The 28000-nt window shown below is 39.6% G+C and overlaps 1 protein-coding gene across 4 annotated transcripts in view; it reads right to left on the reverse strand.

The window, feature by feature from the left end:
• The window catches only part of FBXW11 (F-box and WD repeat domain containing 11), a 78471-nt gene that overhangs the window by 11132 nt on the left and 39339 nt on the right, over positions 1-28000 (reverse strand). For all 4 annotated transcript variants that reach the window (XM_067305123.1, XM_067305121.1, XM_067305124.1 and 1 more), the window contains 6 exons: positions 26683-26908; positions 15455-15641; positions 14478-14568; positions 1822-1959; positions 1081-1199; positions 96-345 (listed from right to left, as the gene is read on the reverse strand). In XM_067305123.1, the coding sequence (XP_067161224.1) occupies positions 96-345; positions 1081-1199; positions 1822-1959; positions 14478-14568; positions 15455-15641; positions 26683-26908 (1011 nt within the window). The remainder of the gene's footprint in view (positions 1-95; positions 346-1080; positions 1200-1821; positions 1960-14477; positions 14569-15454; positions 15642-26682; positions 26909-28000) is intronic.

Consider the following 28000-nt stretch of genomic DNA (forward strand, 5'->3'; position numbering starts at 1 on the left):
TTCAGATTTGAATCATAACATTTGGAAGTTTTCCAGCTACTTATTCTTCCAGGCACAAGCTTGTCATTTTAGTTGTCAGAGCTCCGCCAACTTACTTTAATGGTCCTGTCACCTGATGCTGACACAATGTACTTGTCATCGAAGTCTACGACGTTAACAGCAGCACGATGGCCAACCAACACACGGCGCAGGGTGATGTCAGTAGGTGATGCCATATCCCAAACGGCAATGGATCTGTCCTTTGAGCATGTCACCATTAAACCATTACTGAACCTCAAATGAAGCACTGCCTCATTGTGGTGAATCAACGTGTTCAGAACTTCACCTGTGTTCACATCCCAAACTCTGCAAAAACAAAATAATTTTAGCTCAGATGAATGAAGCTGCCTCTGCACAGTATAAACTCTAAACACACACAGATCCACTACTACCATTCAAATCCACCACAAGCCAGCAGCAACTGGAATGTAACGCCCTCCAGTGCTACCTACTAGCTAACGTGAAATGGAAATCACTACTTGATGCATACTTCCCAAGGGGTGCTAGGATCAATTTTTAACTTTTTGAAAGTTGTAGAGACCGACATTGCCACCATCGTTGCGAGACAACAGATGGGAGACAAAGGCCTTCCATTGGACTGTAGCGAAGCATGTTTACATTGGACCTCTACTGAGCACTGAATTCATGCAAGAATTTAAACTCGATGTCATCAGAATTGCTGTTAGACAAGTACATATCCCAAGTATTCTTGCATCAATAGTCGTAATTAAGAAAGGTCAGAAGAAGATACAAAGAACCCTCAATGAGGAAATTACAGTATAGTTGGCTCATCAGCCATCCTACAACTTCAGGTTATGCCTTGAATCACACAGATCACATTCCTTCAAAGTTCTTAACACCCTACAAAAATGAGACTCAAATTTGGGAAAAAAATTATTGAATGTGATGCTTTGCCAGAGATGAATATTTTGGCTTCTGAATAGCAGCATCATATTCATAGTAGGGCACGCATATTGACTATTTGGAGATTATTATAAGCATTCCTAGCACAGTCATTTTGCACAAAAACCTGACACTCACCTCACTGTAGAATCTGAAGATCCAGTTACAATGACTCTTTCGTCATACTGCAGACAAAGAACTGAGCCAGTATGTCCTGTTAATACTTTCAAACATTCCAAGCTTGTTTTGTCCCAAATCTGTTAAAAATAAACAGTATAAGCTGCTTACCAAGATCAAAAGCATAGATCCAAGACTTTCACACAGCAGCAAGAGAGAAGGAAGGAGGAAAACCAGGGATAGCAAGAAGACTCCATGAGTAGTTATCCTGTCTGAACAGTGGGCCTTTCCTCCCTTTAGCCTGATGAAGTCTCCCTGAAGCAAGTTCTTGACAGAACAGTGAATAACCAATGATCATAAAAAGATAAAAGCCAGCTTTCCAAACGGAAATGCTATGGCTCTCGGGGACAATGAGTATGAAAACAAACTGTTAGCCAAGCCAAAAGGCAAAGCTAAGGACAGCAGCACACAGCGTCTCCATTAATTATATCAACTTTGATTTCACAAGCATTTGTTTTTAGTCATATAGAAAGCAAACATAGTATAGGTCTCCTGGCTGGCAGTCCCCCGAGTTCCTAGAGCAAAACACAGGCGAGAACTTTGCAGGGCTATAGAAGACAACTCATCCTCACAAACTCTGCAAAGAATAATACTATCCCGTGAAGAGAGGAGTGAAATCATCAAGGAAACGCAAACAGCTATCTTTCCAAGGCAAAACTGCCTATTTATCTCTATAGAAAAGACAAAAAAAAAAGTGTTTACCTTAATGGAGTTATCTCGTAGGCCACTGATAATCTTTTCATCATCATACTGTAAACAGTAGACACCTTTGCTATTCTCAGAGCGGCACTGAATCCTCTGCAAATTGTGTCGCCCACATCGCCAGTTAGATTCTATAGTCTAACAAGAGGGCAAAACAATTAGATGCTACTCATAAGGCTGCATGCTTCATCATGATTATGGCAACAACCACCCCACTCTCTCCCACTTTTACATATCTCATTCTTAACATTTAAGTATGTAAAACTGAAATGCATCTACGTTTTTTCCAATAAAAATACACGAAATACATTATATTAGAGTTGGTACTTTTGTGTTTTGTCGTGACAAAAAAACCCTGTGATTAGTGAGAGAAGATCATATCGAACCGGCCCTAAGGAGCATCTTCAAAGGAGCCATTAGAGAGATACCGTTCATGAAAATTCAGTTTCCCCCTGTATCTACACTGCCATCTGACATTAGCAGTAAAGATTAAATCAGAAACTGAAATAAAACCGTGCTCAGCATCACATGAGTAACTAACACTACAGAACTGCTGAGCCCAAAACAGAGGTCACTGGAGCTTTGGAGCTTTCCTCTCCCCACCCAGTCATTTGACCTATTAGGTGTTCTTATGCGTCTCAAAGTGACTTTGAGATATGAAAGCTTCCTATAAGCATCTTAAAGCCCAACAAAAATCTAAAAATAACAAAACAGGGACTGTAGAATTTCAAACCATCTTAAGAACAGCCACCAAAACTTTTTAACAACCTCCTCTACTCATCTTAAAATGTGCAGAAGTTTAGTCCTCAACATTCTCATTCTGAGAGATATTTTTAAGGCAAGAAACCTGACACATCTAAACAGGCCACAAGCTATTTTCTAACAGAACCAGAAGTCATTCAATCAGCCAGGTTCATTTTAATCAGATTTATTACTTGTGAGAAGACCGATTCAAGCTGATTTCAAAGAAATAAGGGATTTTAGTTAGAAAGCTTGCAACAACGTTCATTAGAGGATGAGCGTGCAGAACTCCAGGCCAACATCTGCAGTACCTAGGCCAGCTGCGATGCTTTCCCTTTTCCGAGGCATACATCAGAACAGATCGTTTATTTGACGATTTCCCTGGGTTCCCCCTCCACCTCTGAAAATGCTGCTTGGAAATCTGGGGAGAAGCTGATCAGCTGTCACTTTGATTGGAAAAAGCCTATTTATATCCAAATTCTAATTTTAAAACGATGGCAAGCCGCTCTGCGGTTCCATGCGGTTCTCCTTGCTCTCCCCAAGGCTAGAAAACAACTGAAGCACTAATGAGGACAAAAATGCCATGCACGTATGACTTCCCAATGCTAAGAAAAGATGTCTGCTATAAGGGAAAACTAGTCTACCGCTTGATTTTCTATGCATTTGCTCCTTCAGTTGTCTCCCATTATGCAATTTAGAGAGAACTATACACAGTTGCAACATAAACCCGATGTGTCACAGGGATGTGTCTAAATGATAAGTACTAAGAGATGCTTCTAGAGAGGCGTGCAGACAAGTTACTCCCCCCCATCATTCGCTTCCAGTGTGGTGGGGAAGCTAATGAAATTAAGACAAGTCATTTGTCAGTTTGAGATCCATTAGTCCCTAGTGCCCTGCTGATTTTCAGACTGTTCAAAGTATGCTTAAAAAGTTCAAATTTGACACTGGTTCAGCCCTGGCTTCCCGCCTTGAAGGTGGCAGACTGTGCGGCATGGGATGGAGGGTTTGATGAGGAAGGACAGGCAACAAGATGCAATTCTCGAGCTTTATCTGAAGATTTATCACCTGAGCTTGGAGGGTAGAACTGCAATTCATTAACTCCTTCGCTGTCACAGAGAGGTGACAGACTACGCTCAGAAACAGGAGGAGATAGTTTTAGACATTTATAGCATGAACCACTATAAATAAAGATCCCAAGGCAAGATATTTAGAAATGCAACACTAACTAAAGGCATATGAGATTAAGTATCACAGATGTGAGTTAACCAACTTAAGCAGTTCTAGCAACCATGTATTTTCAGAAGTTTAATACTAAGAAGAGTTCGAAGGGGGAGTTTCCTCTAAAGCAACTCTTTTGGAAAGTTCTGAAATACGCAGTTTTACATAACATGTATTGGATTATTCTAGCTGGTGAGTGCTCAAACACCATTCCAGCACTTTCACACTTCAGGTCCCCGCAACAGTGATTACCCATGGCTACAGGATATATTAAGAACACCACAAATCAGAAATGTTGTTCATAACTGTCAGTTTTCTGAACAAACCAGTAGTCAACAAAAGCATGCTGATTTAATTCTTTGAAGTTCACTCTAGGAAGCTACCGAATAAGCTGACCATAAGAAAATGCTGGCTTCAAATGAAAGAAACTAAAGTATTATTTATACCTATGCGAAGGCACTATAAAGCAGTAAGTCATATGCAGGTGCACATTTTACTTCTGTGAGTAGATGTCATTTCATTTAGACATTATATGGTGTGGCTACTGTGGGAAAATACTTCATGTTTTTTGAGAACTTGTAAAATCCCCTTACACTGCGTAAATTTTCAATATGCTGGGAAAGTAGCCACAAAACACAGAGAATATACAGCAGCATTTAAATTGGCAATAGAGTGAAAACAGATGTGTACGTATAGAGAAATAACATTATTTTAAATGACTAAATACAGCTGAGTGGGTGGGCAACCTGGAGGACCCTCTAAAAAGGAACATGTTTAATACAATACTGGCAGCCACATAAAAGCTTCTTGGTATAGGAAATTTCTGGTTGTTACTGAATAGTGCAGTTAGTAAAAGTTTTTAGCTGCAACCTTTTTCCAGGAGATATCTTAATAAACTGTATATGCTGAGAAGGTAGACATACATGTATAAGGGGAGAGGAAGAAATTGCTGTATTTTATGGATTGTTACAAGCAGCATGGAGTCAGTGCTGAAGAGCCCCACAGTTTATTTGCATACTTATGATACCAAACCAACTACTAGTATATGCACTAGCCACAACAATAGTTTCTATAGATTTCCCCCCAAGTCTCCAAGTTACCAGCCTCTAAACTTGGTTTCACAACTAAAAATGTTGCAGAACACTATCTCCTTAGGTCACATGGATACAAAATAAAGCTCCTCACATTTTTCTAAATGCTCACCAGAGCAATAGCAGCAGGTAGTCAATGACTACCGTATAACCAGCAAATCTGGACATACATGGGACAATAACCGAGAACAAACCCTTGTTCGCATGCTTTCTTCTAATACATAAAGCATTAATGCAAATTTGTCTGCTGGAGAAATTTGAAGATCTAAACAGCCTTCCTTCCCTCCAGTTTCTCAAACATAAGGGTGTGCTGACGTTCTCATGGGCATGGTGCCCTGGAAGTTCCTCCAGGGCATTCTCTTCCCATACCTACCTCTTGCCAGTAGCTTCTCAATCCACAGCAAATTTACTATGTCTTCAAGTTTTTGAGGACACAATACAGCATTTCTTAACAGAAGCAATCAACAGGCTGTTCCTGGCACTTCTGGGGATACCTCATTTACACTGGGCATCTCTCAAAGTTAACCAGAATTAGCAAAAATCACTCCTACATTAAATCTCTAGTCTTAGAGGCTAGTTAGAATGAGGGTACTGAGTAGTATCAGCTGAGTTTTATTTGGCCATTTGTGTCAGGGATATACATGGGCTCGTATTGCTCATGTTTTGTTCATCTTCGTGCCTCATCTTCCTTTGGACTAAGCACAGAAACGTTTATTAGTAGCTCACGCTGTGGTGAACTTGGTTAAAATGGCCAGTAGCTATACAGTTACAGATTAGTGAACTTCAAAGCAAGCTTGTCTTTCCATGGATGAACAAAGAGACGAGTAAATTAATAGGCACTGCTCTGGCAGAGGATGCTAGCAACTCCAGCCACGAATGCTGGAGATGCATCTAGGAGAAAATGTCTGAGGTATGGACCTGGGCCTGGAGAATAGCTTGGACCTGGGGAATCTCAGATATTTCTTATGACACCGAAGCTGTGTAAGGAGAGGCTAAGAATGGGTCACTTAACACCAGGCTTTCAGACAAGAAAAACATGGTTGAAGTTAGGGCTTTCCTTTCTCTTGACTGAAAAAGGACCAAGGAGGCCCCAACAGACCAACACTGCCCTAGTCAGAAAATCCTCCTGACTTGGCAGAGAAAAGGTAGAAGCAAATGAACTTATGTCATTGGAGGGAAGAGGGCTTAGTATTTCATTCATTATAAAGTTAATAGAGCTCACAAAGCAAAGAAGAAAGTTCAGCTTGCCCACAGCACCAGGCTCCTTGGATCTTTGAGACCTTTCCTGTTCCAGCTTCTCTGTAGCTGCTACAACATTTAGAAAAACAAACAAAAAGCCAGAAAACATTGAGCTCCTGAGGAAGAACTTTGATCCCTAAGAAGAAAGGCTGTGTGAAACACATTGCCTAGAAGGCTTGAATTGCTCCTCAACAGGCATTTGCTGTGAGCTAGCTGCCCTCTGATCATTACTACAACAGTATAAACAAGATTCCTGGACACACAGGGGATGACAGCCTCAGAGTAACAGAGGACAAAACATGCCAACAGCAAAGCCTCCTTCCAAAGCGGTCCACCAGAGGGACAGAAAACCCTGTAAGCAAAGAGTAACACCACCTTTCCTGTGAGCATAATCACTTCCAAAAACAGCGTTAGGGAGCTATGGACCAGCGCCAGCGGTAGGCATGTAGCAGCAAAGGCAGCTGAAGAGCTCAAGCACCAGAGGAAATGGATCAGTATGAGGAATGGTACTGTACACGGACAGCAGTGAAATCCCTGGGGCCAGAGCAATATGGCATCAAGTACTTGTATTGTGTCCAACATCCTCCTAGTGAAGCATCTCCTCCTCAGAACAGCTGCACAGTGAAAATGATGAACGAGAAAATTATGCAGCCCAGTAAGCTCTGCAGAACTTGCTGCTCAGCTGACTAGCCGAAATTTTTGCTTCAGGCACACTACCCCTTACACTATACACACGCACTAAAACAAGAGCATATTCTCACCTAAGTCCGTGAATGTTCCTTCAGAAGGGAGCAATACATATGTACACACTGTCTTGAACATAAATTGGCATTACTGCTAGAAGACAGAACACCAGGTGCTGGAATTCCTTCTACGATTGCATCTTACCACTTACTATCCTACTTTTACCAGGAAACATAGTGCCTTTCCCTACTCATTCTCTTACGCCTTTCCATGAAAAAGCTGAAAAGACGTGATTCACACTACGCTACAGGATTCTGAAGAACAGCAGCAGAAGTGACTAGATTTGGATTTTACTTTCATAACGCAGAAGTTATACAACTGACAGCTACACGCCTGCAGGCTTATTAAATACATGGCACTGGGTTGTTCATAAGAACTCTGTTTAGTGCTTAAGTTAAAATTTGTATTCTAGTGATGCTGATAATTTAGGCACTACTGCTCACCAGAAGAATTTCTGCTTTTCACTAGCAAGAATTCTTCATATTTTGGGTTATCCATAACTAAAGCCAAGTGAAAGCCCAGAAGAATGCACAAGATTACATGGAAGAAATTGTTGCCATGCTACATAGAAAGATGTAATAAGCAGTGATATAGTAAACAAATGCAATAAAATAAACCTAAACAAAGACTAATTAGAAAACAGTGATGAACCATTTTTTGTATTAGGTCATTTCAGGCAAACTGAAGAGCCAAGAATAAAAAACACCTTCATTAGGAAACACAGAAACAAAACCAACAAACGGAGAATTAGGGATTCACTATGTCCCCATTAGCATATAACATACCCTAAAGTTTTGTTTGTTTGAAGTTCAGAATGCATTTGTTTTACTACAAGCAGAAAGGGCCACTTTCACAAAAAATATTGGAAAGACTTCCAGTAACTGAAAAATGGGCTTCTGGCTTGATTTATAGAAGTCACAGGATAACCACGCTACGTTTTGAAGAATGATCTGAAATTAAAGCAAGGCCAAACAACTAGGAGCGTACTACTGAGTACTAAACGGGCTTTTGGGTTAGTCTGGGGTAAAACACCACTTCTAGTGTGACTTCCAAGACCAGAAGAAAAGCCATAGACCAAGAAGTCCAAAAATCCTAAACAACGCTAGAGAAGAAGGGATGGGAAGCTTTTCCTAACAAGCGTTACAATTAAATCATGAATTTTGGCAGAATTCACAACCTAAAAATTAAGTTCCTAATGTTTACAGCTGCTTAGATAAGATCCAAATGTGAACAATATAAACTGATGAAGCGTCAGCTTTTTCTGCATGCAATTGATCCAATATGTATGAAGCTGCTCGAAGGTCCAACCAAGTAAAACTATTTGAGTCTCACTGCAGCTTTGCAGAACCCTTTTTAAAGCTTCATTAAAACAAAGGAAAAAAACCCAAACCACTTTCTAGATTTTTCTCACTGAGCATGATACAGTGGAATATGCTCATTTCTTACAGGGGAAGAACAGAAGACTTGCAAAAGCTGTATTAAAGGACATGGACCTAATAGGAATACAGGAAGCCACCTTGGGAGAAAGCTGACAGTATAATACTGACCATTTCATCTAGTACAAGAAAAGACAGTATGTTCTCTAAGTGGCAAAACGGTGCTATACACCGGAGAGAGCTTAGGCTAATCAGATTCATCAACAACAAAAAAACAAAAAAGAGCACTTTCCAAAAAAAAATCCCCATAAGCCAAAATTTCAGACCTAGAAAAACAGTTGTGAGCAGTGACAGATCTGTTGAGGGAGACTGAAGAGACTGTAAAGGCAGGAAATAAGAGACTTTTATTCAGTTTATTTGGGAATAATCAAGTGTAGTTGTATCATGTCCCAGCACTTTGCCCCAGGCATCTGTTAGTGGATGCTGTCAGAAGACAGGATGTTGCACTAGCTGGACCTTTGATCTGACCCATACAGTTTTTCCTCCTTCCCCAGAGAGGGAGCATGACCCAAAAATCCTCTCAGCTCCTATTCAGTCAGACCTGTAACAGGAGGATGCAGATGACCAAAGCAGTCGCTCTTCCCAGAAAGGTCTGTCTTCTCTACCAAGCACTGCTACAAATGTGGCCACAAAGCACGAAATCCCCAAAGTGATCCAAGGGAGCATCTCAAACAAGCCCTTTCCATTCCTGCAGCTGCAAGTGGCCATGACACCTGTGGACGGGTCTTGCTGGTGTTCTCTTAAAGCAATCCATTTCCACCAACTTCTGTCAAGTACGTACAACACACTTCACAGACACAATAAAACTTCAAGCTTCAAAATAACTTTAAATGGACTCTTGCTGACTCCAGAATGATAGCAGAAAGGAACTGCTGTTAACTGCGCAACAAATCAATCCCTTCTGGAGCTATAGAGGAAATTAAAAAAAAAAAAAAAACAAGCCAAAAGCGATGAAAGCAGAGAGAGGTCCTCTGAGGTACTTCAGTGATACGTGCACCTGTAATAAACCAAACACCTGACAAAGAACAGTGCTATCAAAAACCAAAATTGTATATTTTAGTTTCCATTGAGACAATAACTAACTTTATGCACAATACCGTAAATATACAAAGTTAATGCTCTACTTAAATAGGTACTTATAAGCCTCTATCATAGCATAGGGGCGCCCTAAGTACTTAAACAGGAACAACAAAATGTCCCTTTCAAATCTGCAGAAGAAGAAGGGCAGGTTTAGTTTGCCTGTTTGTAAAAAGCACGTGTGACGTGTGCGAAGTGAATAAAACGGCCAAGCCAAGGATCCGTCACACACTAGCGATCCGAGCGCTGTCGCCTGCCCCTTCCAGGCGTGAGGGCCAAAACCCGAGTCGTGCACTACTTCGTCTCTACAGCTTTGTCTCTGCCGCTCAAAAGCCTCGTTTCATTGGCCAGTTTCATTTTTAAGGAATGACTTTTGGAAAATGCAAGCCTGTGGAGTAGACTTCAAAGGCTGGCTGAAAAAGAAAACTCTAGGCATATACTGCTGACCTGATTTCCCCCACAGCCCTCCACACACAATTTCTCAAGCTTCATAATTAAGACACTACTAAACAAATACAATTCCTTGGAAATTATACATTAGAACTTTCATAAACAAATATCTCCCAAAGCTGGCAACGACTTGGAGTAAGGGATGACTTTTTCCCCTTTTCAGGTTTTTCTTTTATATGCAAGATTTTCAAGTCCAGTTCTAGTTCTAAAATTTGAACATTCTCAATGTTCAGAAGAAGGTATGGTGTCTGTTCAATGGCCCGGAACCATTCCTTCCTAAAGTCTCTAGCAAAATTACATTTTAATTCTCCTGTTAATCAAGTGGACCTTAGTCTCCATGGAAACAAGATGAGGGCACTTTCCATGTGCCTAAAGGTAAGAGGAACATTTATGTCTTCTCAACTCATCACAAGAAGTAGATACTTGTGCTAATTCTGAAGGGAAAACTGAATAGCTGGCCAAGAGTCATAAATAACATGGAAAAAATCCAGGGACTTGGGGTTCTGGAATCAACACTGTTAAACTTCCCATTTTGGCAATCTGCCGATTAACACAATCCGCTTAAGACAGCTGACCTCCACCACCATGCTTTGGGACCGCATCCAGGCATACCCTGCACCAATCACATTATCTCCATAAACAAGCCTCACAAACCCAGATTCAGTTTTCTAGGATAAGCCTCCCAAAAGTTTTTCCCTTTAAAAGGGCTCCTAAAGAAGCTTGGCAATTCAACATCTGACTTGGAGACATTTAAAATTACTGGACCACCTCTTGTGAGGTGAAACCTAATTAAATATTTGGCCTCACAGTAGAGGTGGAGAGTAACTACCTCTTTCCAAGAATTTGGTTTCAGATCTCTAAAGGTCCTCTTATTTTCAAATCCAATGATTTCAGAAGTGACATTATGTTCCTGAATGTCTTTGGCATGAAATAAGCAGATATTGGCACTAATAAATTTTCAGAGAGGCAAGGGACCCCACATTGCCAAATCACAGTCTGCATTACCTTGCAGCTAACAGCGCTTCGTGGTTGCACAGACTTCTGACCCAAAATGCATAGAGAACCCAAGGGAAAGAACTCAAGTTAGCTATTTATCATTCCTCATTTTTCCTTCCAATTGTTAACTTGGGTTTTGGATTACTCTTCAAATTTTGTCAGTCAATTGAGAAGAGAGAGCACATTCTCCTTTGAGCTTATCTCTACTCGTAACCCAATTTAGTACCACCCAACTGTGGTAAATTATTAACTCTGCTTCGGTTGCTAAAAACAGTCTAGCAGCATTTGGTTAATCTTTGTCTTCCACAGGTATTACAAGATACGATATTACAAGACTTGCAGTTACATTAAATATATTTTATTGTATTAAGAAAATCATGTCCTTCACACACAAGATAATCGTCTTGTAAAAACATTTTTATTTAAGTGGTTAGTTGGGGTGAGCGACTATCTTCAGCTCATCACTAGCTCCCTAAATTCTGACCCAATGACAGAAACAGGAAGATCTCATTAAAGGTCCAGCCAAATATTTGAAGAAAAAACATTTTGCAATTCAGAGATAGAAATTCTTCATCACTGCTAAGATGAAAGTCTTAAATTAGAGCTTCTGCACATTGCTTTGAAAAACTGAGAAATGGAAAAAAATATGAAACTGCAGGAGACCATAACCAACTGTAACATTTTCCTCTTATTTTGTTTTTAAGTGTTCCAAATCTTATAGTTGAGTTTTGTTGTTGTTATCGTTCCCCACTATCTGCATTTTTAAAAAGCGTTAAAAACTTCCTTTGGGAGTCCTTTAGGGAAGCAGTTCATGAAAAATGACTTAAAGGATAAAAATTTTTTAGAAAAATTATATAATAAGACTTTTGGAAGCGGAAGAATTACTGGACCCTTAACTACTAGCAAAAACACTAACCCCACTCCAGGTTGGAAACGCAGACTACGGCAATATTTCAGCAGGCTTGAAGGAAACCTTAAAAGAGGGGAAAATGTTATGTGGCACAATAGCCCAGCCCTTCCGCCTTCCCCCTCCAGCGCAGCAGTTTCAAAGAACCAGGAGTGGGAAACACGCTGCCTGGGTAAACTGAGCACTGATGATTCTGGAAGTAGCCATCAGTTTTCCAACAGAGACTTCGTCGCTCTAGAAGACCGGACAAAGACGCACTTGTTTCCTCAATATGGGCAAACAGAGGCTTACACTTAGTTTTGGTGAAGTGAATTGCAGAGGCAGGATCCCAGAGCTGACAGCTCCGGGCTCTTCTGAAAGGTATCCACGGGCCATGTACAGCTTTGAGGTTAGTTGCCAATACCTTAAATTTTACCCCAAATGATCGAGAGCCAGTAAACACCAAAGGTTTTTCATACATTTATGGACATAAGTGTAGACTGGAAAGAACAGACGTACTGGAGCTTATCCCTGAACAGCTCTAATTCTGCTTCTGTAAACTTGCCTCCCTCCAGTTTGCGGCACTACTGTATATCCCAGTGATATTTAACTTAAGGGTACAAGCACAGCTTAGTAACTACAGAAACGATTTTCAGGCAGTTTGGAATCAGCAGGAACTATGGTAACAGCTTACAGTTTCCTCGTCATACACCCAGAAAAGACAGCTCTCTCCCTATGCTAATTATTCCATATTTTTAAGAGTAATGTGTCGTGTCTTACATACAACATTCTCTACCATTCCCATGTCATTTCAAAGCTTGACACGAAATAACCCCTTACTCTGTATATTTTACCCTTATCACACCATCCCCTTGAGCATTATATAATGCAAAATGAAAATTTATGAGTAGAAAACTCTGAAAGTTAGGGTTCAAAAGAATAGTCTAAATCTGATTTCTTGACTTCTGAACACTGACACATTTTCCAAGTTTGGAATACGTGAGCCCTTAGTTTTCACGCCGTGCAATGCAAAAATTTCCTCTTAATGTGAGGGTTTAAAGTATTTACTGTTATTTTAATGAAGTTCAGTTTTTCAAGAAACACGTTCATTACCAGGATATATTTTCAGTGGCACCCTTTCCCTGCTCCCAGCTGTTTAAAAAGACTGAATATTTTTACTTTTAGTACCAATATTAGTGGTGATAGTGATTGAAACACGAAATTCTTTTCCTTTTTCCTACTTATTTCTTACTAATATGAACTGTTTCAAGAGCTTCATGTCGGTGCATATTATTAGTATACCTACAACAACTAAAGAATTAAAGTATGAAACAGAAGATTGCAAAAGTTCAAAGGCTTTTAAAAGGCCTCATAGCATCTGAGCAATACTCCAAATCCAATAATGAGAATTCTCATAGAATTGTTTCACTTACACCTTTCAGAAGAATAAACATAAAAATCTGGAATATAATAATGCTGAACAACTTCACTGTTTTACATCTTCTCAAACATCATCTTTTCACACTGCCTTTTGCCCATTTTCTTTACTAAACGAGGCTGAAATTTTGCGCAAAGCAAGAAAATATCACATTAAGAGTTGCCAGTAGTCCAGTGGGAACTTAAGCATCCCAAAGCTCTCTGTCATTCCTTATACAGAGGAGGTTTTACTTCAAGTACTAAAACATGTAACATTCACCTCACAAGTAAATATCCAGTTTGGCCTTATTTTGCCTAGGTTACACTTTACACTTAGTTCTATAACTTTAAACGTTTATAAATTGTGCAGCAGGGTTTATAAAAAATAATATTTGAAAAATGGATTATATTCAGCAGCAGCTGCATTTTACAGATAGGTTAAAATTCTGAATAATTTGGTTTATTGAGTGCCAAGCAACACAAACTCACATTTGCCATAGCAGAATGATTCCATTTGTTCACATCTGCCTTAAACAACAAAACATGTGTTTCCCCACTAACGAATTTCAGACCAGTAATTTTATGTCCATCACATGCTTGAAATAAATGTATTACAATGCATGGTATAATTTAGCGTTTTGTGGTGGGTACATAGCAAACTGAGCAAGACTTAACTTTTCTGCCAGTAGGCAGAATACTAAGACAATCCTGATCCATCAGAAACATGTTAAAAGAGTAAGTGAGCCCGGTTCAAGATAAGAAAAAAAAATTACTTCAAAGAAAAGAATTATCATTTCCCTAGTCTCTTTACCACTGAGAGCCTTACTGGGTTTATCATTATAGGAGAGATTATTTTTGTTATCAAAGTCACTGGAGGGAAAAAAAATTCCATACACTGAAGAAAGCTATATTTGAGATGATGACAGCTTTAAAAGTAACAAGAGAAGTTATTAAACCAGTAAAGTTTAAGTGATTAATATTATGGAGTTAACCCTCGGGCCACTTTCTAAATGAGTGTAACCAACACCCGGTTTCATATAGTATGTGGAATAGCCTTGGAGTAATCATAAGTTTCCTAAGACAACTATTTTATTAAAATCCACAGTGCCAGAAGAATTCCAAAATCTTTAAATGAAAAAAAGGTGGTATTAACACTTATAATTTGAAAGCAATCCGTTAATGCACATACTGTGGTAGTAAGTTGCTAAGGGTATTTTTTTTACAGTTTCTGGACAGACAGAACTCACAACAGAAGTCATGATATAAATATGTATAATATGCTTCTCTGCTCTAACATCAACGTTTGAAACATTAAGAGTGTGAAACATTATTTCTGCTGCAGACATACATCAGAAAACATACCTCTATATCCTGTATTATCTTTGGGTATAAGGACCTGTAAAATGAATTTGGGGGGCCATCTGTTGGTCTGTTTTTAAACAGGTACTGATCCCTAGAAAGAACCAGAAATATATTTTTCAGTTTAGTACAGAGAATCCAAGAACTCTAAAGGGATTTAAAAGCTGCAATGAACTAAAACTTATGACACATTTCCACAGAATACTTGTAATAATACTTAGCATTGAAATTATAACCCTTTTGATTGTACAATTTGACAGCTTTATTTAAAATGTCCAAGACTGAAAAGAAAACAGGTATTTTCCTTAGGGTTTTCTGAATTAGGGTTTACTGCTTCAGAAGGCTTTTTGCCAGTAGGGTGTCCTCCCTTGCACAGCTCTTTAAACTACGCCTTGCATTTTCTTAGGTGCACCACTAGAGAGCACAGAAAAACAAGCTGCTAAAGCAGAACACCTCGTATCTTCAGACACTTGTGAAGAATGCAAAAATCCAGTTATCACAAACGTAAAAGGAGAAGAGAGAAACCTCCGTAGGAGAGGTTTCTGAAGCCCAACCAGCCATTTTACAAACGATGCGAAAAAGTTTAATCAGAAATACTTCACTCAGGAAAAAGCTATGGCTTTCCGCATTTTTGCATGTTCTGCAAACATTCTGCAGCTAGTTTTTGTTAGCTAATGTTACATATCAGTTCTCCCCACAAAACAGAAATCACAACTTTGCAGCCAGACTTACCCCGAGAGACCAAGTGGTGACAGACGGACACCAGTGCGTGGAAGGAAAGGGGACCAAGCAAGAGAAGAAAGGGGAGGCGATAGCTTTAGCAGTAGCTGGCTCCCCCCCCACGTCCGCAGAAGGGAAGGCTCCCGCTGATACTAACGTGCTGCAAAATTACTGTTTGGCAGAACACACTATTACAGAAATCCGCCACAGAGAACGCTGTAAGAGTAAAAGGTGAATTTAGACGTTGTCAAGGTACTCACCAACCCCTTCGTTCCGACAGTCCTTTCCACAGTGGATCCGTGCGTACCATCCGTTCAATCAGTTTTTTCCATAGCATTCCCTCAGAGATGACTCTCTGCCATTCCTTGCATACCAGCTCCGCTGCACAGAGCGATCTGGCATCAAGATAGGAAAGGATGTTTTCCGCTATGTGATCTAAGCCTTGCTCTACAAAGAAATAAAGGCAATCAAAGTGTCAGTCACTTCCCAGGCAACTACCAACCTCCTCCAAGTTTTGCAGTACATTTAGGGAATGACAACATAGCTTTAAGGCATCAGAGCAATGCGATAATTACATTATCATACACAGAAGTATTAGTTAATCCAAAAAGCTACCCTGAAATATCGACCTCCATTCCTTTCCTAGTACAGTCTGCCTGCTGAATAGACAGAGTGGGAGTGTAAGACAAATTCCAACACAGTGCATAACCAGAAGATGTTTTGCTGCTGGACTTTTTGAGCATGCAATGCCCTGAGCTACATGGCCCAAAAAGAAAGTTTTCCTCAAATATATGCTTTACAATGCAGCAGTAATACGAAGCTAAAATGTTGATTATTTTACTACTATTTAGATTAAAGTCAACGCAGCGGAAGACAGGACTCCTGAGGAACAAACGCAGATATACCCCGATAAGCTCACCAGAAGGAGCATTAGCAGAGATTCTGCAAAAGCGTTCTTACATCAAACCTAAGGACATGACTCCTACTCAAACTCTTTCTATAATCTACACATGCCCAGTCCGTTCCCAAATTTTGTTCAGAAATCAGGTGGTAGAGGATATGGTGGAGAGGCCACGCGCTGCAAACTGATGTGGGCTGGGGAAATCAATGAGAATGAGTTGGAAATTAAGTCATTAACTCTGAACAGTGCTTTAATACCTAAGACAATTATGTCGATTTACATGTTACTGTCACTAGACCCCATCCTTGGGGAAATTACTGAATGACTTATCCTGGAAGCAGGCTTTGAGGCATCTCTTTAGCTGAAAAGAAATTCAAGAGGGACAAATATTTGAAACAACATAATGCGATCATTCTACCTTAAAACATTTGATACAGCTTTTATTTTTGGTCCAGTCAATGTGATTGTGTCTAGTATGAAAATCAGCTAAGAAACCACCAGGATTCAGATAATTCTCAACAAGAGATGACAACTCAGTTTCCGTGCCATAAATTCTAGCGCAAAGTAAATTTAATTTAGCTTCATAAGGATTGCCCAATGTATTTAAAATATCCATACTAATTAGATATTGTCTTAGGATTTTTTCTTCATCTGCTGTTCTTCCACCCTGAGGTACGCTACCTGCTAGTCCAAAGTAGTGAGGTGCGAGATTACTTACTGTTGATTTGATGATGTTAAGTTTCCTGGGTCAAAGAATGAGTTTAGCAATGTATCAAAACAAAACTCTTAAGTAAGGCAACATTACTCCAAATGAAAGCCCTTTGGCAGTAAAAGCTGTCAGAAGCTGTTACCAAGAAAGTCTCTCAGCTGTCTTCTGCCCTAGTATCCAAACTTTCTGGTTCAGTTACTTGGATATGTAAGAAGAAACATCTCCGTGGATGGCTCATGCTCTAATTGCTCCTGCGGCATAAGGCCAACAAGCATTAGTTATTAATGGACTGGGGAAACACTGACTCTCTATCTCAAGGATCCTAACTACCAGAAGCAGCTTCTTAACCCTGATAACTTCTCCCCACCATGGTATGGCTAGATTCATGTATTAGATGCACTCAACTCCAACAGTAGCTCAAATAAACCAGAAGTCAGAACCTAGCCCGTTGATCCAGGGCTTTGTAAGGCAACGTGCTGCAATACATTATCTCACAATCGTCAGTTAATATTTATCCAGAAGCACTAGGAACTTAAGCTGGTAGAGAGAACATCAGTGAAGCTGATGAATCCAATAAACTACCACCGGACATGCATATCAAGGCATTAAATTACCTTGGTAAGCGCCGCATGCATTTGCTTATGGGCTTTGTCAGATTTTATCTCCTGCTGAGAGTGCTAGATAAACAAACGTGATTGAAGTTGAGTAAAGGTACATAGGTAGGAACCACTTAGATAGTATATTTGCATTAGATTTAAAAGAGCAATCAGACTTTTCCTGTTCACATTCCTACTGAAATGTCACTGGTCAGACAAGAAATCACAAGTAGACTTATTACTTATTTCAAAAGACCTGTAATTTTGCCTTCCCCAAAACTTCACTAAATCAGAAATCTAGAATAACTTCATTTTAGTGAATAATGTATGCCAATTGGCCAAGCATGGGAAAAAAAAAGACCCTTTCAAATTAGATGACCTTTTTAATTTGCTACTCTATCTTATGTCAGCCTGCTTTAGACTTCAAATAGAAATAAAAAACACACAAAAACTTCTATTCATTTTGGAAAAACAAAGATTGTGTTCATACAGTCCTCCAGTGAGGTGCAGATTAGATTAGGCATGGCCTTCGTGAACATGAACAACAGAAAGAAGAAATCAAAATATGCACCTGAAGAGCATGTTCATTTCTTCTGCAGAATTCAGAGAACTATAAAAAGCTTTTAAGAATGATGAAAGCTCCTACAAAGTAAGTCAAGTTTATTCAAATTCTTCAATAGCAGTCCTAACAAATTTAAACAACTGATTTATAGAGAGAGAGCGAGTGAGAGAGCGAGGTTCAAGTAACTAGAGGCTCTGCCTTCTGCATTAACAGTTTGAAGAAAATACAAGGGCCTTAAATAAAAGTGGTCTTCTAGCCTGCATCTGCCCACTCTTTCTAGGGGATATCTACTATAAGATTCTAAACATTGTTTATTTAGGATATATTTATCAAAAAAAGAAAAGAAAAAACCTTTGCTATGCTGTTATGATGTTATCTGATTTGAAAGAGTTCTCAAGGTTTTCTAGGAAAACACAATCACAGGGTCATTTTAGAGAACTGGTTTAAAATCCGGAGTCATTTGGTATCAAGAAGCCAGACTAAGTCATTGTGCAAAGCAGAGGACGCATCTAGATAAAAATGAAGAAAACGGCCCAGGTCTGCTGACTACGCATTTCTCCGTTTTCGAAGCTACAGGCGTGAGGAACAGGGGACACAGCAGCTTTTAGGAGAAACAGACCCAACAGTTCTTTTAGTACAGAATCGTTGTGTTGCTGCACAAGCAAAGCTTCAAGGGTAAGATCAGCGGACGCAGGACACGGGAGTACGTCTAGGACACCCATAACTCTGTAATTTGGCACCACAGTTCTCTGCACATTTTCCCAGCGCATGACGTTTTCAAAAGGAAGAGGGAAATTTTCTGCATAAAGCGTTCTGGTTCCCAAAGCAAACAGTGCACGGGATACGGCAATTAACCACCATTATTGCCAATGTTACATTAATAGAGCAGTACACCAAGGTTCCCATATAAATTAAAAAGTGTTTAAGGCTCCCATTTCACTGCACCATTTTTCTTTCAAAAGCCATTTTACCACAGCTGTGCTTACAACACCCTCCTCTCCCTCTTCAGACTAAGTTAGGGCTTTTGCTGTCCTCCCAGCATGTCTACTCTAGTTCAGGGCTAAAGGTATGTGAGATAGATATATATTTATACACACACACCTCCTACAGGGATATTTAGCCAAATTATCAGGTAATTAAGAGACCATATACTGTACTAAGAAATGACTGAACTGATAATTTAGTTTAATCACTATTAAGCTGTTATGTTTCAAGCTCAGTAATTAAATATAAAAATGAATGATTATAGCATTTGGAAGAAGCGAGAAGAAAATAAATGTTAATAAAGCAGCAGGTTACAGTTAAATCAGCAGATCCAGAAATTATTAAAAAAAAAAGAAAAAGTTAAACATTGTGATGCGAGAAGTATTTCTGTAAGACTTGAGTAGAAAGCCACCAGGACCGGATTGCGGCTGGGACAGATGCCTACTGGATTCCTTTCTCACCGAAAACTTGGGAGGGGTAATTCTGCCTTATTGACAAATAAGAGAACCGTAACTCAGTGCTTATTTCAGCTATCTACTTAAAAAGAAAGGTTACAGGACAAAGTAGCCACGCTGGCATTTGAGCACGTGGCAGATACCTGGTCTACAGTTCTGAGCAAGCTTTGAAATGTGAAAGTCATGAACACGTCCAATGAAAAGCAGCAATTCCCAAGGGGAAAACCAACAAATATTACAGGATGTTCAGATGATGTTCCTGCACAAACTTCCTGGTCAGGCACATATGGAAAAATTTATCTGTTACTGCCATCTCCTGGCAACAAGCTAAATAATTGTCCTCTCCCTGCAAAAAAGACGAGAGCTCTGATGAGCTGTAAACTTGCCAGTAACCAACCGAATTAAAAAACTGCACTGCAAAGCATCCTGTGAACCCAACAAACGCACGCGTTTTCCCTCTTGCAACATACCTTCGTCGTCTTTCAGAAACACTGCACAGATCTGCTCACGACCAAACTGAGATATGCCTCAAAGCTAAGAGGACAGGATCACCTGCCTTTCAGTGGCAGACAAACATTTTAAAGGCAAGTATAAGCACTTTAGGAGCTTCATTAGAGCAAGAAAGAAAAAGTCATCTTCCAAAAATGACCAAGATGGCAAAACGATAGCTGATTTCCTATATCGCTTCACAGCAATGAGTTGAAAAAGTCCTTACATTGCTACACAATCGGATGCAATAAATTGTTAAGCTATCGCATCGGCAGCATACGGCATATGCCGTTGTTGGCAGCAATCCATACGCTGTATCCAAAACCCCTGGTATGAGCAGCAAGGCACACGTCCTTTAGACGGTTTCAGCAGAGTCTGATTTAGATTTCTATTTTGAGGCTCATTAAGTAGAAGAAAATGACAGTCACTACACTCCCTTAAAAGCCTGCTTTAAAGTATTCAAAAGTGTTTCAGCGCGTTTTCGAGCAGTCAAAGTCAGGCAGGAAGCTGGTAAATTAAAAGGAGAAGTCAGCCAGCCCTTTGGGTCTCCAATCACAGCCTGAACACTAATGACCAAGGTGGTACCAACAATTTCTCCAAAAAACAGAGATTTTCTTGGAGACCAAATGCTGCCACGTATGGCTATCCACGGATTATTTCAAGCAGAGGTGAAGAGCCGGCACGCTGCCGCTGAGGCACCGCGAGTCATTAATCCTGTTTCCTCAGAAAAAGGGAGGTACAAAATTCATCATGCCACCAGAGCGCTGTTCTTCAGCATCCCAACCACAGCCTCGACTCCACCACAGAAAACCACACAACAGGGGCTGCGTAGAAAGATGAGTTTGGTGGCTTCCTATTGCACGGGCAGGACCCTGAAGGAAAAAAAATAGCATTTGGACCTAAAGAAGCCAAAAATGCCTGACCCGTAAGAGACTGATCAAAGCATGGTTCAAGGCTCTTGGGTAACTCAGCAGGATGGGTCAGCCTGGTCTTTGGATGAAGGGCTAGGTCCTTTCTGAAACCCAGCTTTAAAAAGAGACCAGTTCACCACAACGTATGAAGCATTTAGAGGCAGGGCTAGAATGTGGTTCCCAAGGAGAATAGGTCTCCACTTGAGCTCAAGGTATAAAGAAAATCATCTTCCTTAGTAAAGCTTTTTTTTCCCTATAGGTTAGGGATGTTCTCCTGAATATTTAGCCGTGACTGCCTACCTTACAGAAGGATTTTTATGTAGCTATGCAGTATACAGCTTGGAGAGACACAACCCAAGCGCTAAATGCTTGGCATTTTTTTTTAATCATTTCACTAACCTGAAGTTTTTTCAGGCCCTTTTCCTTGCGGTGCAATCCCAGTACCAAATGCTCGTTAATTTTTAAATGAATTAAACCAAGGTTTTTAATAAAAGCTACCAGCAATCAGCTACCACATCTCATCTCCACAAGAGCATTAATATATTTGTGCCTACCAATGCCTGAATACACCTCTCGGGCTGTGACTACTCTTTCGGCAACACCGACAGCCTGTTTATTATGGAGCCAGTAATATTTCATTGGGTTTGAAGGACCAGTTGTGAATTAGTAGGTGCGTAATTTTTACAATTCTGAGTAGCACAGGTCACAGTTAAAGACAGATTTAAAAGTCTGAAACACCAGTGTTTTCCAATGTTATTAAAGCAATCTTTTCTTCTATGAACTTACTCAGTCCTGAAAACTACAGACCAAGCACAAACATCCAAGTGCTTTGCTTTGCCCACTGTTCATTCTCTTCTTAAGATTTTTACTACTAGCAAAGATGTATAGATTTACAGTGTTCACATTAAAAACATGGCATGTAAAATTGTTGTCCTAATTAATGGAGTAGGAACTGGTGTGAAGCACCGATTCTTAGATGGACCCATTATAATTAACTCAGAGACCATGTAGGATTCTCTCTCATTTAATTTAATGGAAGTTCAAGGTTACAAATACCCATTGTACAGTTAAAGTCAGTGCACAGTTCGTTTTAAAAACATTTTCTGAAAGAGGTACCAAAAATTATGCATTTTCTTTAATAAAATGCATCTAGCATTTACTAGCGCACTTCTCAAAGAAACAAAGAAAAACATTACTCCCAACTGTCATGCCTCAACAACAGCTTTTGCAGTTTTATAGGAAAATGGTAAAAAGTTACAGCTGTTGTTGATTATAGGTACCAGATGAAGGTTTGGTTGAATTTCAATAATAAATTAAAACAATTAAAATCCACAGAGATTTCAAAGCTCAATGTGTAAATATCACTTTGTATGAAAATGAAACCCAAATGTGGGATGTCAACTCTATAAAACGGACTAACATTAGATATGAAACAGTCACTTAGATCATGCAACTGCACAGACTTATTATTTTAGAAACAAATTTCAAAAGAACTCTGGCAGGGTTTCGCTTGCCTGACATGGCGTACAGTTCTCTTAGAGCTTTAACACATAAAACAGATACAAAATCGGCTTTTTTCCCCCTCCCCAATCAAAGGCCGAAAGATAGAAACTCAAGGGTCAAAGTTGTAATTGATTTAAGGAAAGGGCACAATTTGGATGAGACCACGCAAGGAACAGTACGATGAACATCTTAAAGATAATTAAGGGAAGCAAAAGCACAGAGGCGACATAAGTTACTCTCGCAACTATACTGTGCGTTAGACGCTGCTCCCTTTTCAGAGTGGGCTTTGGCACGACGGAGGAAATGCAGCTAGTGCAGCTGGAAGAACAACGAGCCTTTCCGAGTTGCTCCGCAGTCTACAAGGCAGATCGATGATATCTGTAATAGCTGATACCGTACCAGGCACACGCCGTAACAGTGATTGCTAGTCGAGAGAAAAGCCCAACCACAAGCCAGGCTGTAAGAGCAGAGCCTGCAGACTAAACACTCCAGCCCTCCTTGCAGGAAAGCAAACCATAATTATCACTTTTTCCACTGAAGCAAAGGGAAGCCAGATACCACAAGCATTTTCCATTTCTCCTGCATTCTCGCAGGTGTAAAAATCAGTGGGGATAACAGCAAGCAAAGACTACTTTGGTTTGAAAACAGGGATTTTACTTCTTCAGAGAGCTGAAGCTATCTTTAAAAAGGTTGATATCTTTTAATGCAATATTAGCCCAACATGGGATTAATTTCAATCAGCTCAGATTAAATTACTGGGAACAAATTATACAGGAGTTATTCTAACACTGCATGTTCAAATGTAGTTTTCTTTGTGCCTGATGTTCAGTGAAGAATTATTACCACTTAGTCTCCCAATTTCAATTAGCTTTCACAGAAACTTATACACCTTACTGCAACTTAAGGAGGAATGAGTATGCACTGGCAATATAAAGTTTACATTTAAATATTCAAGACTTGAGATGAGATGAGACAAAATGCAATTTATAATTATTTTCTTTAAAAAAAAAATTATCAGATGCATGAAAATTCTGTGCCTCTGTTCAGCATCATGACCAGTAGCAATTGCAGCATAGTAAGTTATGAAACCTTTGCTTCTATCCGGCAGTCTGGGAAACTGAATTTTTTTTTAGTTTTTTTTAAACGACTTGTATCTTTGGAGAAAGTTACTTTAAGTACGATCACAAACCTCCAAAGATTTCTTCACGAAGTTGAATGACACTGCAAGAAGCAGCAGCCACAGATAATATTAGCCATAAGCAAAACTAAGAACTTCAGAAAAAAGTCAAAAGCAGCAAATTTTCTTTAGAGAAATATGTCCCACTCCCGGATAAAGGGGAAAACTCTCTCCAATTAAAACTACTGAATAAGTTCAGAGGTCAACATATTCCTTTAAGGAAATAGGAATCTGCAGTCAAGAACTGTGTTCAGAACCACAGTAATCAAATTCCCCTTGATATATTTTTAATTAAAAAGTCAATCATTAAACTCAAGTCAATTGTTTCTCCAAAAAGACCCAGCGTATACGTATACATGGCTGAAGGGCAACAGAGGAAAAATGCAGAAATGCAGAAGGCAAAGAGGTTTCCGGGGGCCCTTTCTCCCCACCCTTGACAGAGGAGCTCATTAGCAACAGGCCTTCTCAGGTCAAGGCAGAACTTCTCCTGGGCAGAACGATTCCTTCTGCACAAATGCACTCAGGCGGGAGAGAAGACGAACCATGACGGGCACCTGGAGCACATGTACACGCAGTGCCATCAGATGCACCTTAGAGTCAAAATCTGCACAACCTGGAACTATTAAATAGGAAGTGTTTTAGCATAAGTATTTTTTCGCATTATTAAACCAGCACCTCCCAGTGCTGCGCAATAAAGCACAAACGATCAGGGAGATGAAGATTCCCAATTGCCCCTCGACCGCAGCAGCCGTCTCGCTGAGCGCAGACTCACGGCTGCTATCGGGTGAATCGCTGCAGATAGTATGAACACGCAGCTCCATTTTAGGTCTGGGCATTATAGAAAATATTTATTATTTTCATCCAAAAACGCATGCACCTAAGTTTCTGCTAGCTCAAGGATGACTAGTGAACGTTTACACTCAACTTGCGTTACAACCTTCTAGAGACCATGGCTGTTTAGGCAGGAGAGGTAGGTTTCGTATTGCTTGCTGTAAACCACCGACTTCTTTTTTTACACTTTGATAGGCAGGCTATTAAAATCCATTACAAGCTTTCCCATCAAATTTTCCTATAGTTCTTCCCATTTACAATCCAGCATCTACATGTAAGGAAACCAATTGCCAAAATAACACAACATTCAAAAACAATGACATTACTGGATGGTCATATCCCCAAAGGAAAACTAACGTTATTTCACCATAAAAGAATACAGCAGACCATCGTACAGCCAGGTAAACTTTTCAGTGACAAGGTGCTTTGAAACACTCACTTTTTTTCTTAGCAATAAATATAAAAGAACTATACATCTCCATGATACCTGAGGTGTAAAAATAAAGGCAAACAGAATTATACTTGAAGATCATATTTGCATATGACAACCACAAAGATCTATATCGCTTTATTTTTAGTTGAAACTCAGATATTCTCTAGGGAACATCCAAATTCAACACTCAGTTTAAACAAGGAAAAAACCCTGGAAGACAATATCTAGGCTACCTAAAGGAAGCAGCTCTCCAGTCAAAACTAGGAACCCATTTTGTACGCATGTGGCTAAATGAGCTAAATCAGCTATAAATTCCATGAAAGCGAGGCTTGGGGGAAAGGCAGCTCCCCGCTTTGCATAGCTTCCTCCCTCACTTTTGCATTATTAAGCCTGTTTTAAGAAAACAGAGCACAAGCGAGCTCCTGTGTCCTATACCATGCTCTTCATTTCCTCACTCCACCTCTCCAACTATTGATTTAGTTCATCTCAACCACATTTGACAGCTGAGCAGAAACCCCCTCACCACCTCCAAAAGATAAATTCCTCCAGGTTTTGTGAAAATAAAGCAGCACTAGAGAAAACAAAAACCCATAGTTTCAAAGCGAAGACAACTGCAATATTAAAAAAAAAAAAGAAATCCAATATTCTGTCACTCGATACCAGAGAAGTCCATACACGAGAGACCACCTCAGGACACCAACGGCTAGAAAAGCTTCAGAGCTTGCAGCAGAAGTAGCCTGTAAAGGCAAGCGTACTTCAGTGGTTCCTGCGCTCCCTACATTACCAGTTTCTAATCCTATGGGAAGGTTTTATCGCTCAAATGGGTTTTGGCTTCCCCGCTGGGGGAAACCGAGGCAGGCGTTTACCTTTTCACCCAGACCCATATCACCTCCCCCTCTGCCCTCAGGGCTTTCTGTCATGCCTTGGTCTTTTCGGGGATGATACCCACAGAGCACCCGCTCGCCCCAGGTATCAATCTGTGCTACTGCACTCTCAGGGCAAATGGAACATTTTGACCCGTTTTACTCTTATTTCCAATTTTGGAAATAATGTCCATCATTTACCTAAAGAATCAAATGAACCAAGCTACCTATCAGAAAAAATCCAGGGATACAATTCCTTTCTGATCTTAATGGAAAAAAAATGATACCTCTTACAAAGATAATTAAAAGCTAAAGGATAGAGATGGATGGATGGAGATATATATATATATATATATACACACACACATACAGAGAGAGAGAGTTATATAATGTGTATATATATATATATATATAGTTATTACTGCTCCAAGTTTTTAAAGAAATGCATATAGTAAGCATAAGAACAGATTTCATATTCCAGTTATTGATACAGATTCACACTCATCTGAGGCAAAGAGGTTCTGAGCAATTGAAGAAAGGACCTGGACTATACAAAAAAAAACTACAAATTATTCTTGAGTCAGTAACAAGACCACACAAATGACTAGACTCACTTATCTGAGTGGGCAGCTGAGGGGTTTTTTTGGTTGATTTTTTTTTTCTCTTTTAAAGGCTTGGGAAATTTAGGACAGAAATAAAAATGTAATAAAGACTTCACAAAAGCACCCATATAATATTTTCTACACCTATGGGCCTGGAATGAAAAAGAAAGCTAGACCAGAGCTTGCATAGATGCAACTTTTGCAACTCAGACCCAATTTAAACACAAACTGTTCTTCAGAATATGCCGTTCAAACCGCTTTTACATGGAACAACACTGGCATCCAGTGGCCAATTCAATTAATCACAGAAGTGAATGACTTATCCTCCTACACTACTTTGACTAGGAAGCATCACATTATTTATAGGACACAATCTAAATCTGAAGAATATTAAAGAAAAGTTTGCATACATCCCAAAGTATAAAAAAAATGTATTTATATACCTACTTCTTGTAAAATAAATATTAATTACCTGGTAACGCAGTGATGAAGTCCCGTTGTAACATGGGCTTCAAGTAAGAGTTAATATGTCCATGCTGATAGTGACACATTCGTGAAATAAGGTGTTCCACAAATTCAACTTGATCTGATTCAGACCACTGGTCAAAGTATTTAATACACAAGTCTTTTTCCTTTTCGTAATTTCCTTCTGATGGTCTTTTTCTTGAGACAATCACAGATGAAGTTCCATTACTTATCTATTTTTAGAAAAAGAAAGTCACTATTTAAATATGAACAATATGAACAGCTTTATCAGAACTCTATTGAGGAAGAAAATGTGAGGACATACAGAGAAGTAATCAACACATTTTGAAATATACTGTTAAAGCCATCACACCATACAAGTTTCATCTACCACAGATAAGGATGAATGAAAGGCCCTTGTGCATAATTTTAAGTTCCTTGTTACACTGAAAGACTTCTCTTACCTCTTGCTATTCTCCTCTCTCACCTCTCACTATGCAAACAAGGAACTCATTCTTTTTAGAACAAAAGTTTCCAGGCTAAGCTAGTGGTTTCTGCTGCATATTGCAGTTTGCATCCACAAATGATTTACAGGTTCCCGCAGTGCCCATATAAGAAAGTTGGATATTAATTCTGTCATCGGCACAAAAAATTCAAGACCCTCACACAGGTGTTGAATTGCTTGCCCCATTAACACACACCAAGAAGTACATGACGTCAAAGGTTTATTTAGTTTTTGAAAAGCAGTTCATGCCTATGTTTGGGGCATCCATGTAAAAATGTAATTAGAATACACATGCAATTATTTTACATAGCTGTACAGCAGCCCTAGCTAAATGCTGGGAATTATAGCTACAAATAAGAATTCTAGAGAAGAACACCCCAGGGCTTATTACTAATGGGCAAAGGAAATCAAAGATCCATGCCAGGCTCATCTGAGTCCTTCAAGAGACCAAGAGGGCTCCTGGGGAACAATTATCACTCTTTGAAATATTCCCAAACTTCTCCAAATTAAACTCATGGCAATTCTTCACCACATGAAGGTGCTGAATTTTTTCTTTTAAATGATTGTATGCTCAGAAACGTTGAACTGCTTTCTAAAGTACCCTTTGAACTGCAATCTTATGCACCTTTTCAAGGTCAGTGAAAATGTACAAAATCTGAGAAGATCTAGTCATTCATCAAGTGTTATTCACTGTCATCTTTCCCTTGAAGACTGAGCTAATTTTAGGATGACAAAGTCAACTACATAAGAGGGCGATTATGCATTTGCAGAAGCAAGCTCTTTAGAAGTTTCGCAAAAGCAGGAACATGGAAAATTACTC

This window comes from Apteryx mantelli, chromosome 14 (genome assembly GCF_036417845.1).
Source record: "Apteryx mantelli isolate bAptMan1 chromosome 14, bAptMan1.hap1, whole genome shotgun sequence".
In the NCBI taxonomy this organism is placed as follows: domain Eukaryota; kingdom Metazoa; phylum Chordata; class Aves; order Apterygiformes; family Apterygidae; genus Apteryx; species Apteryx mantelli.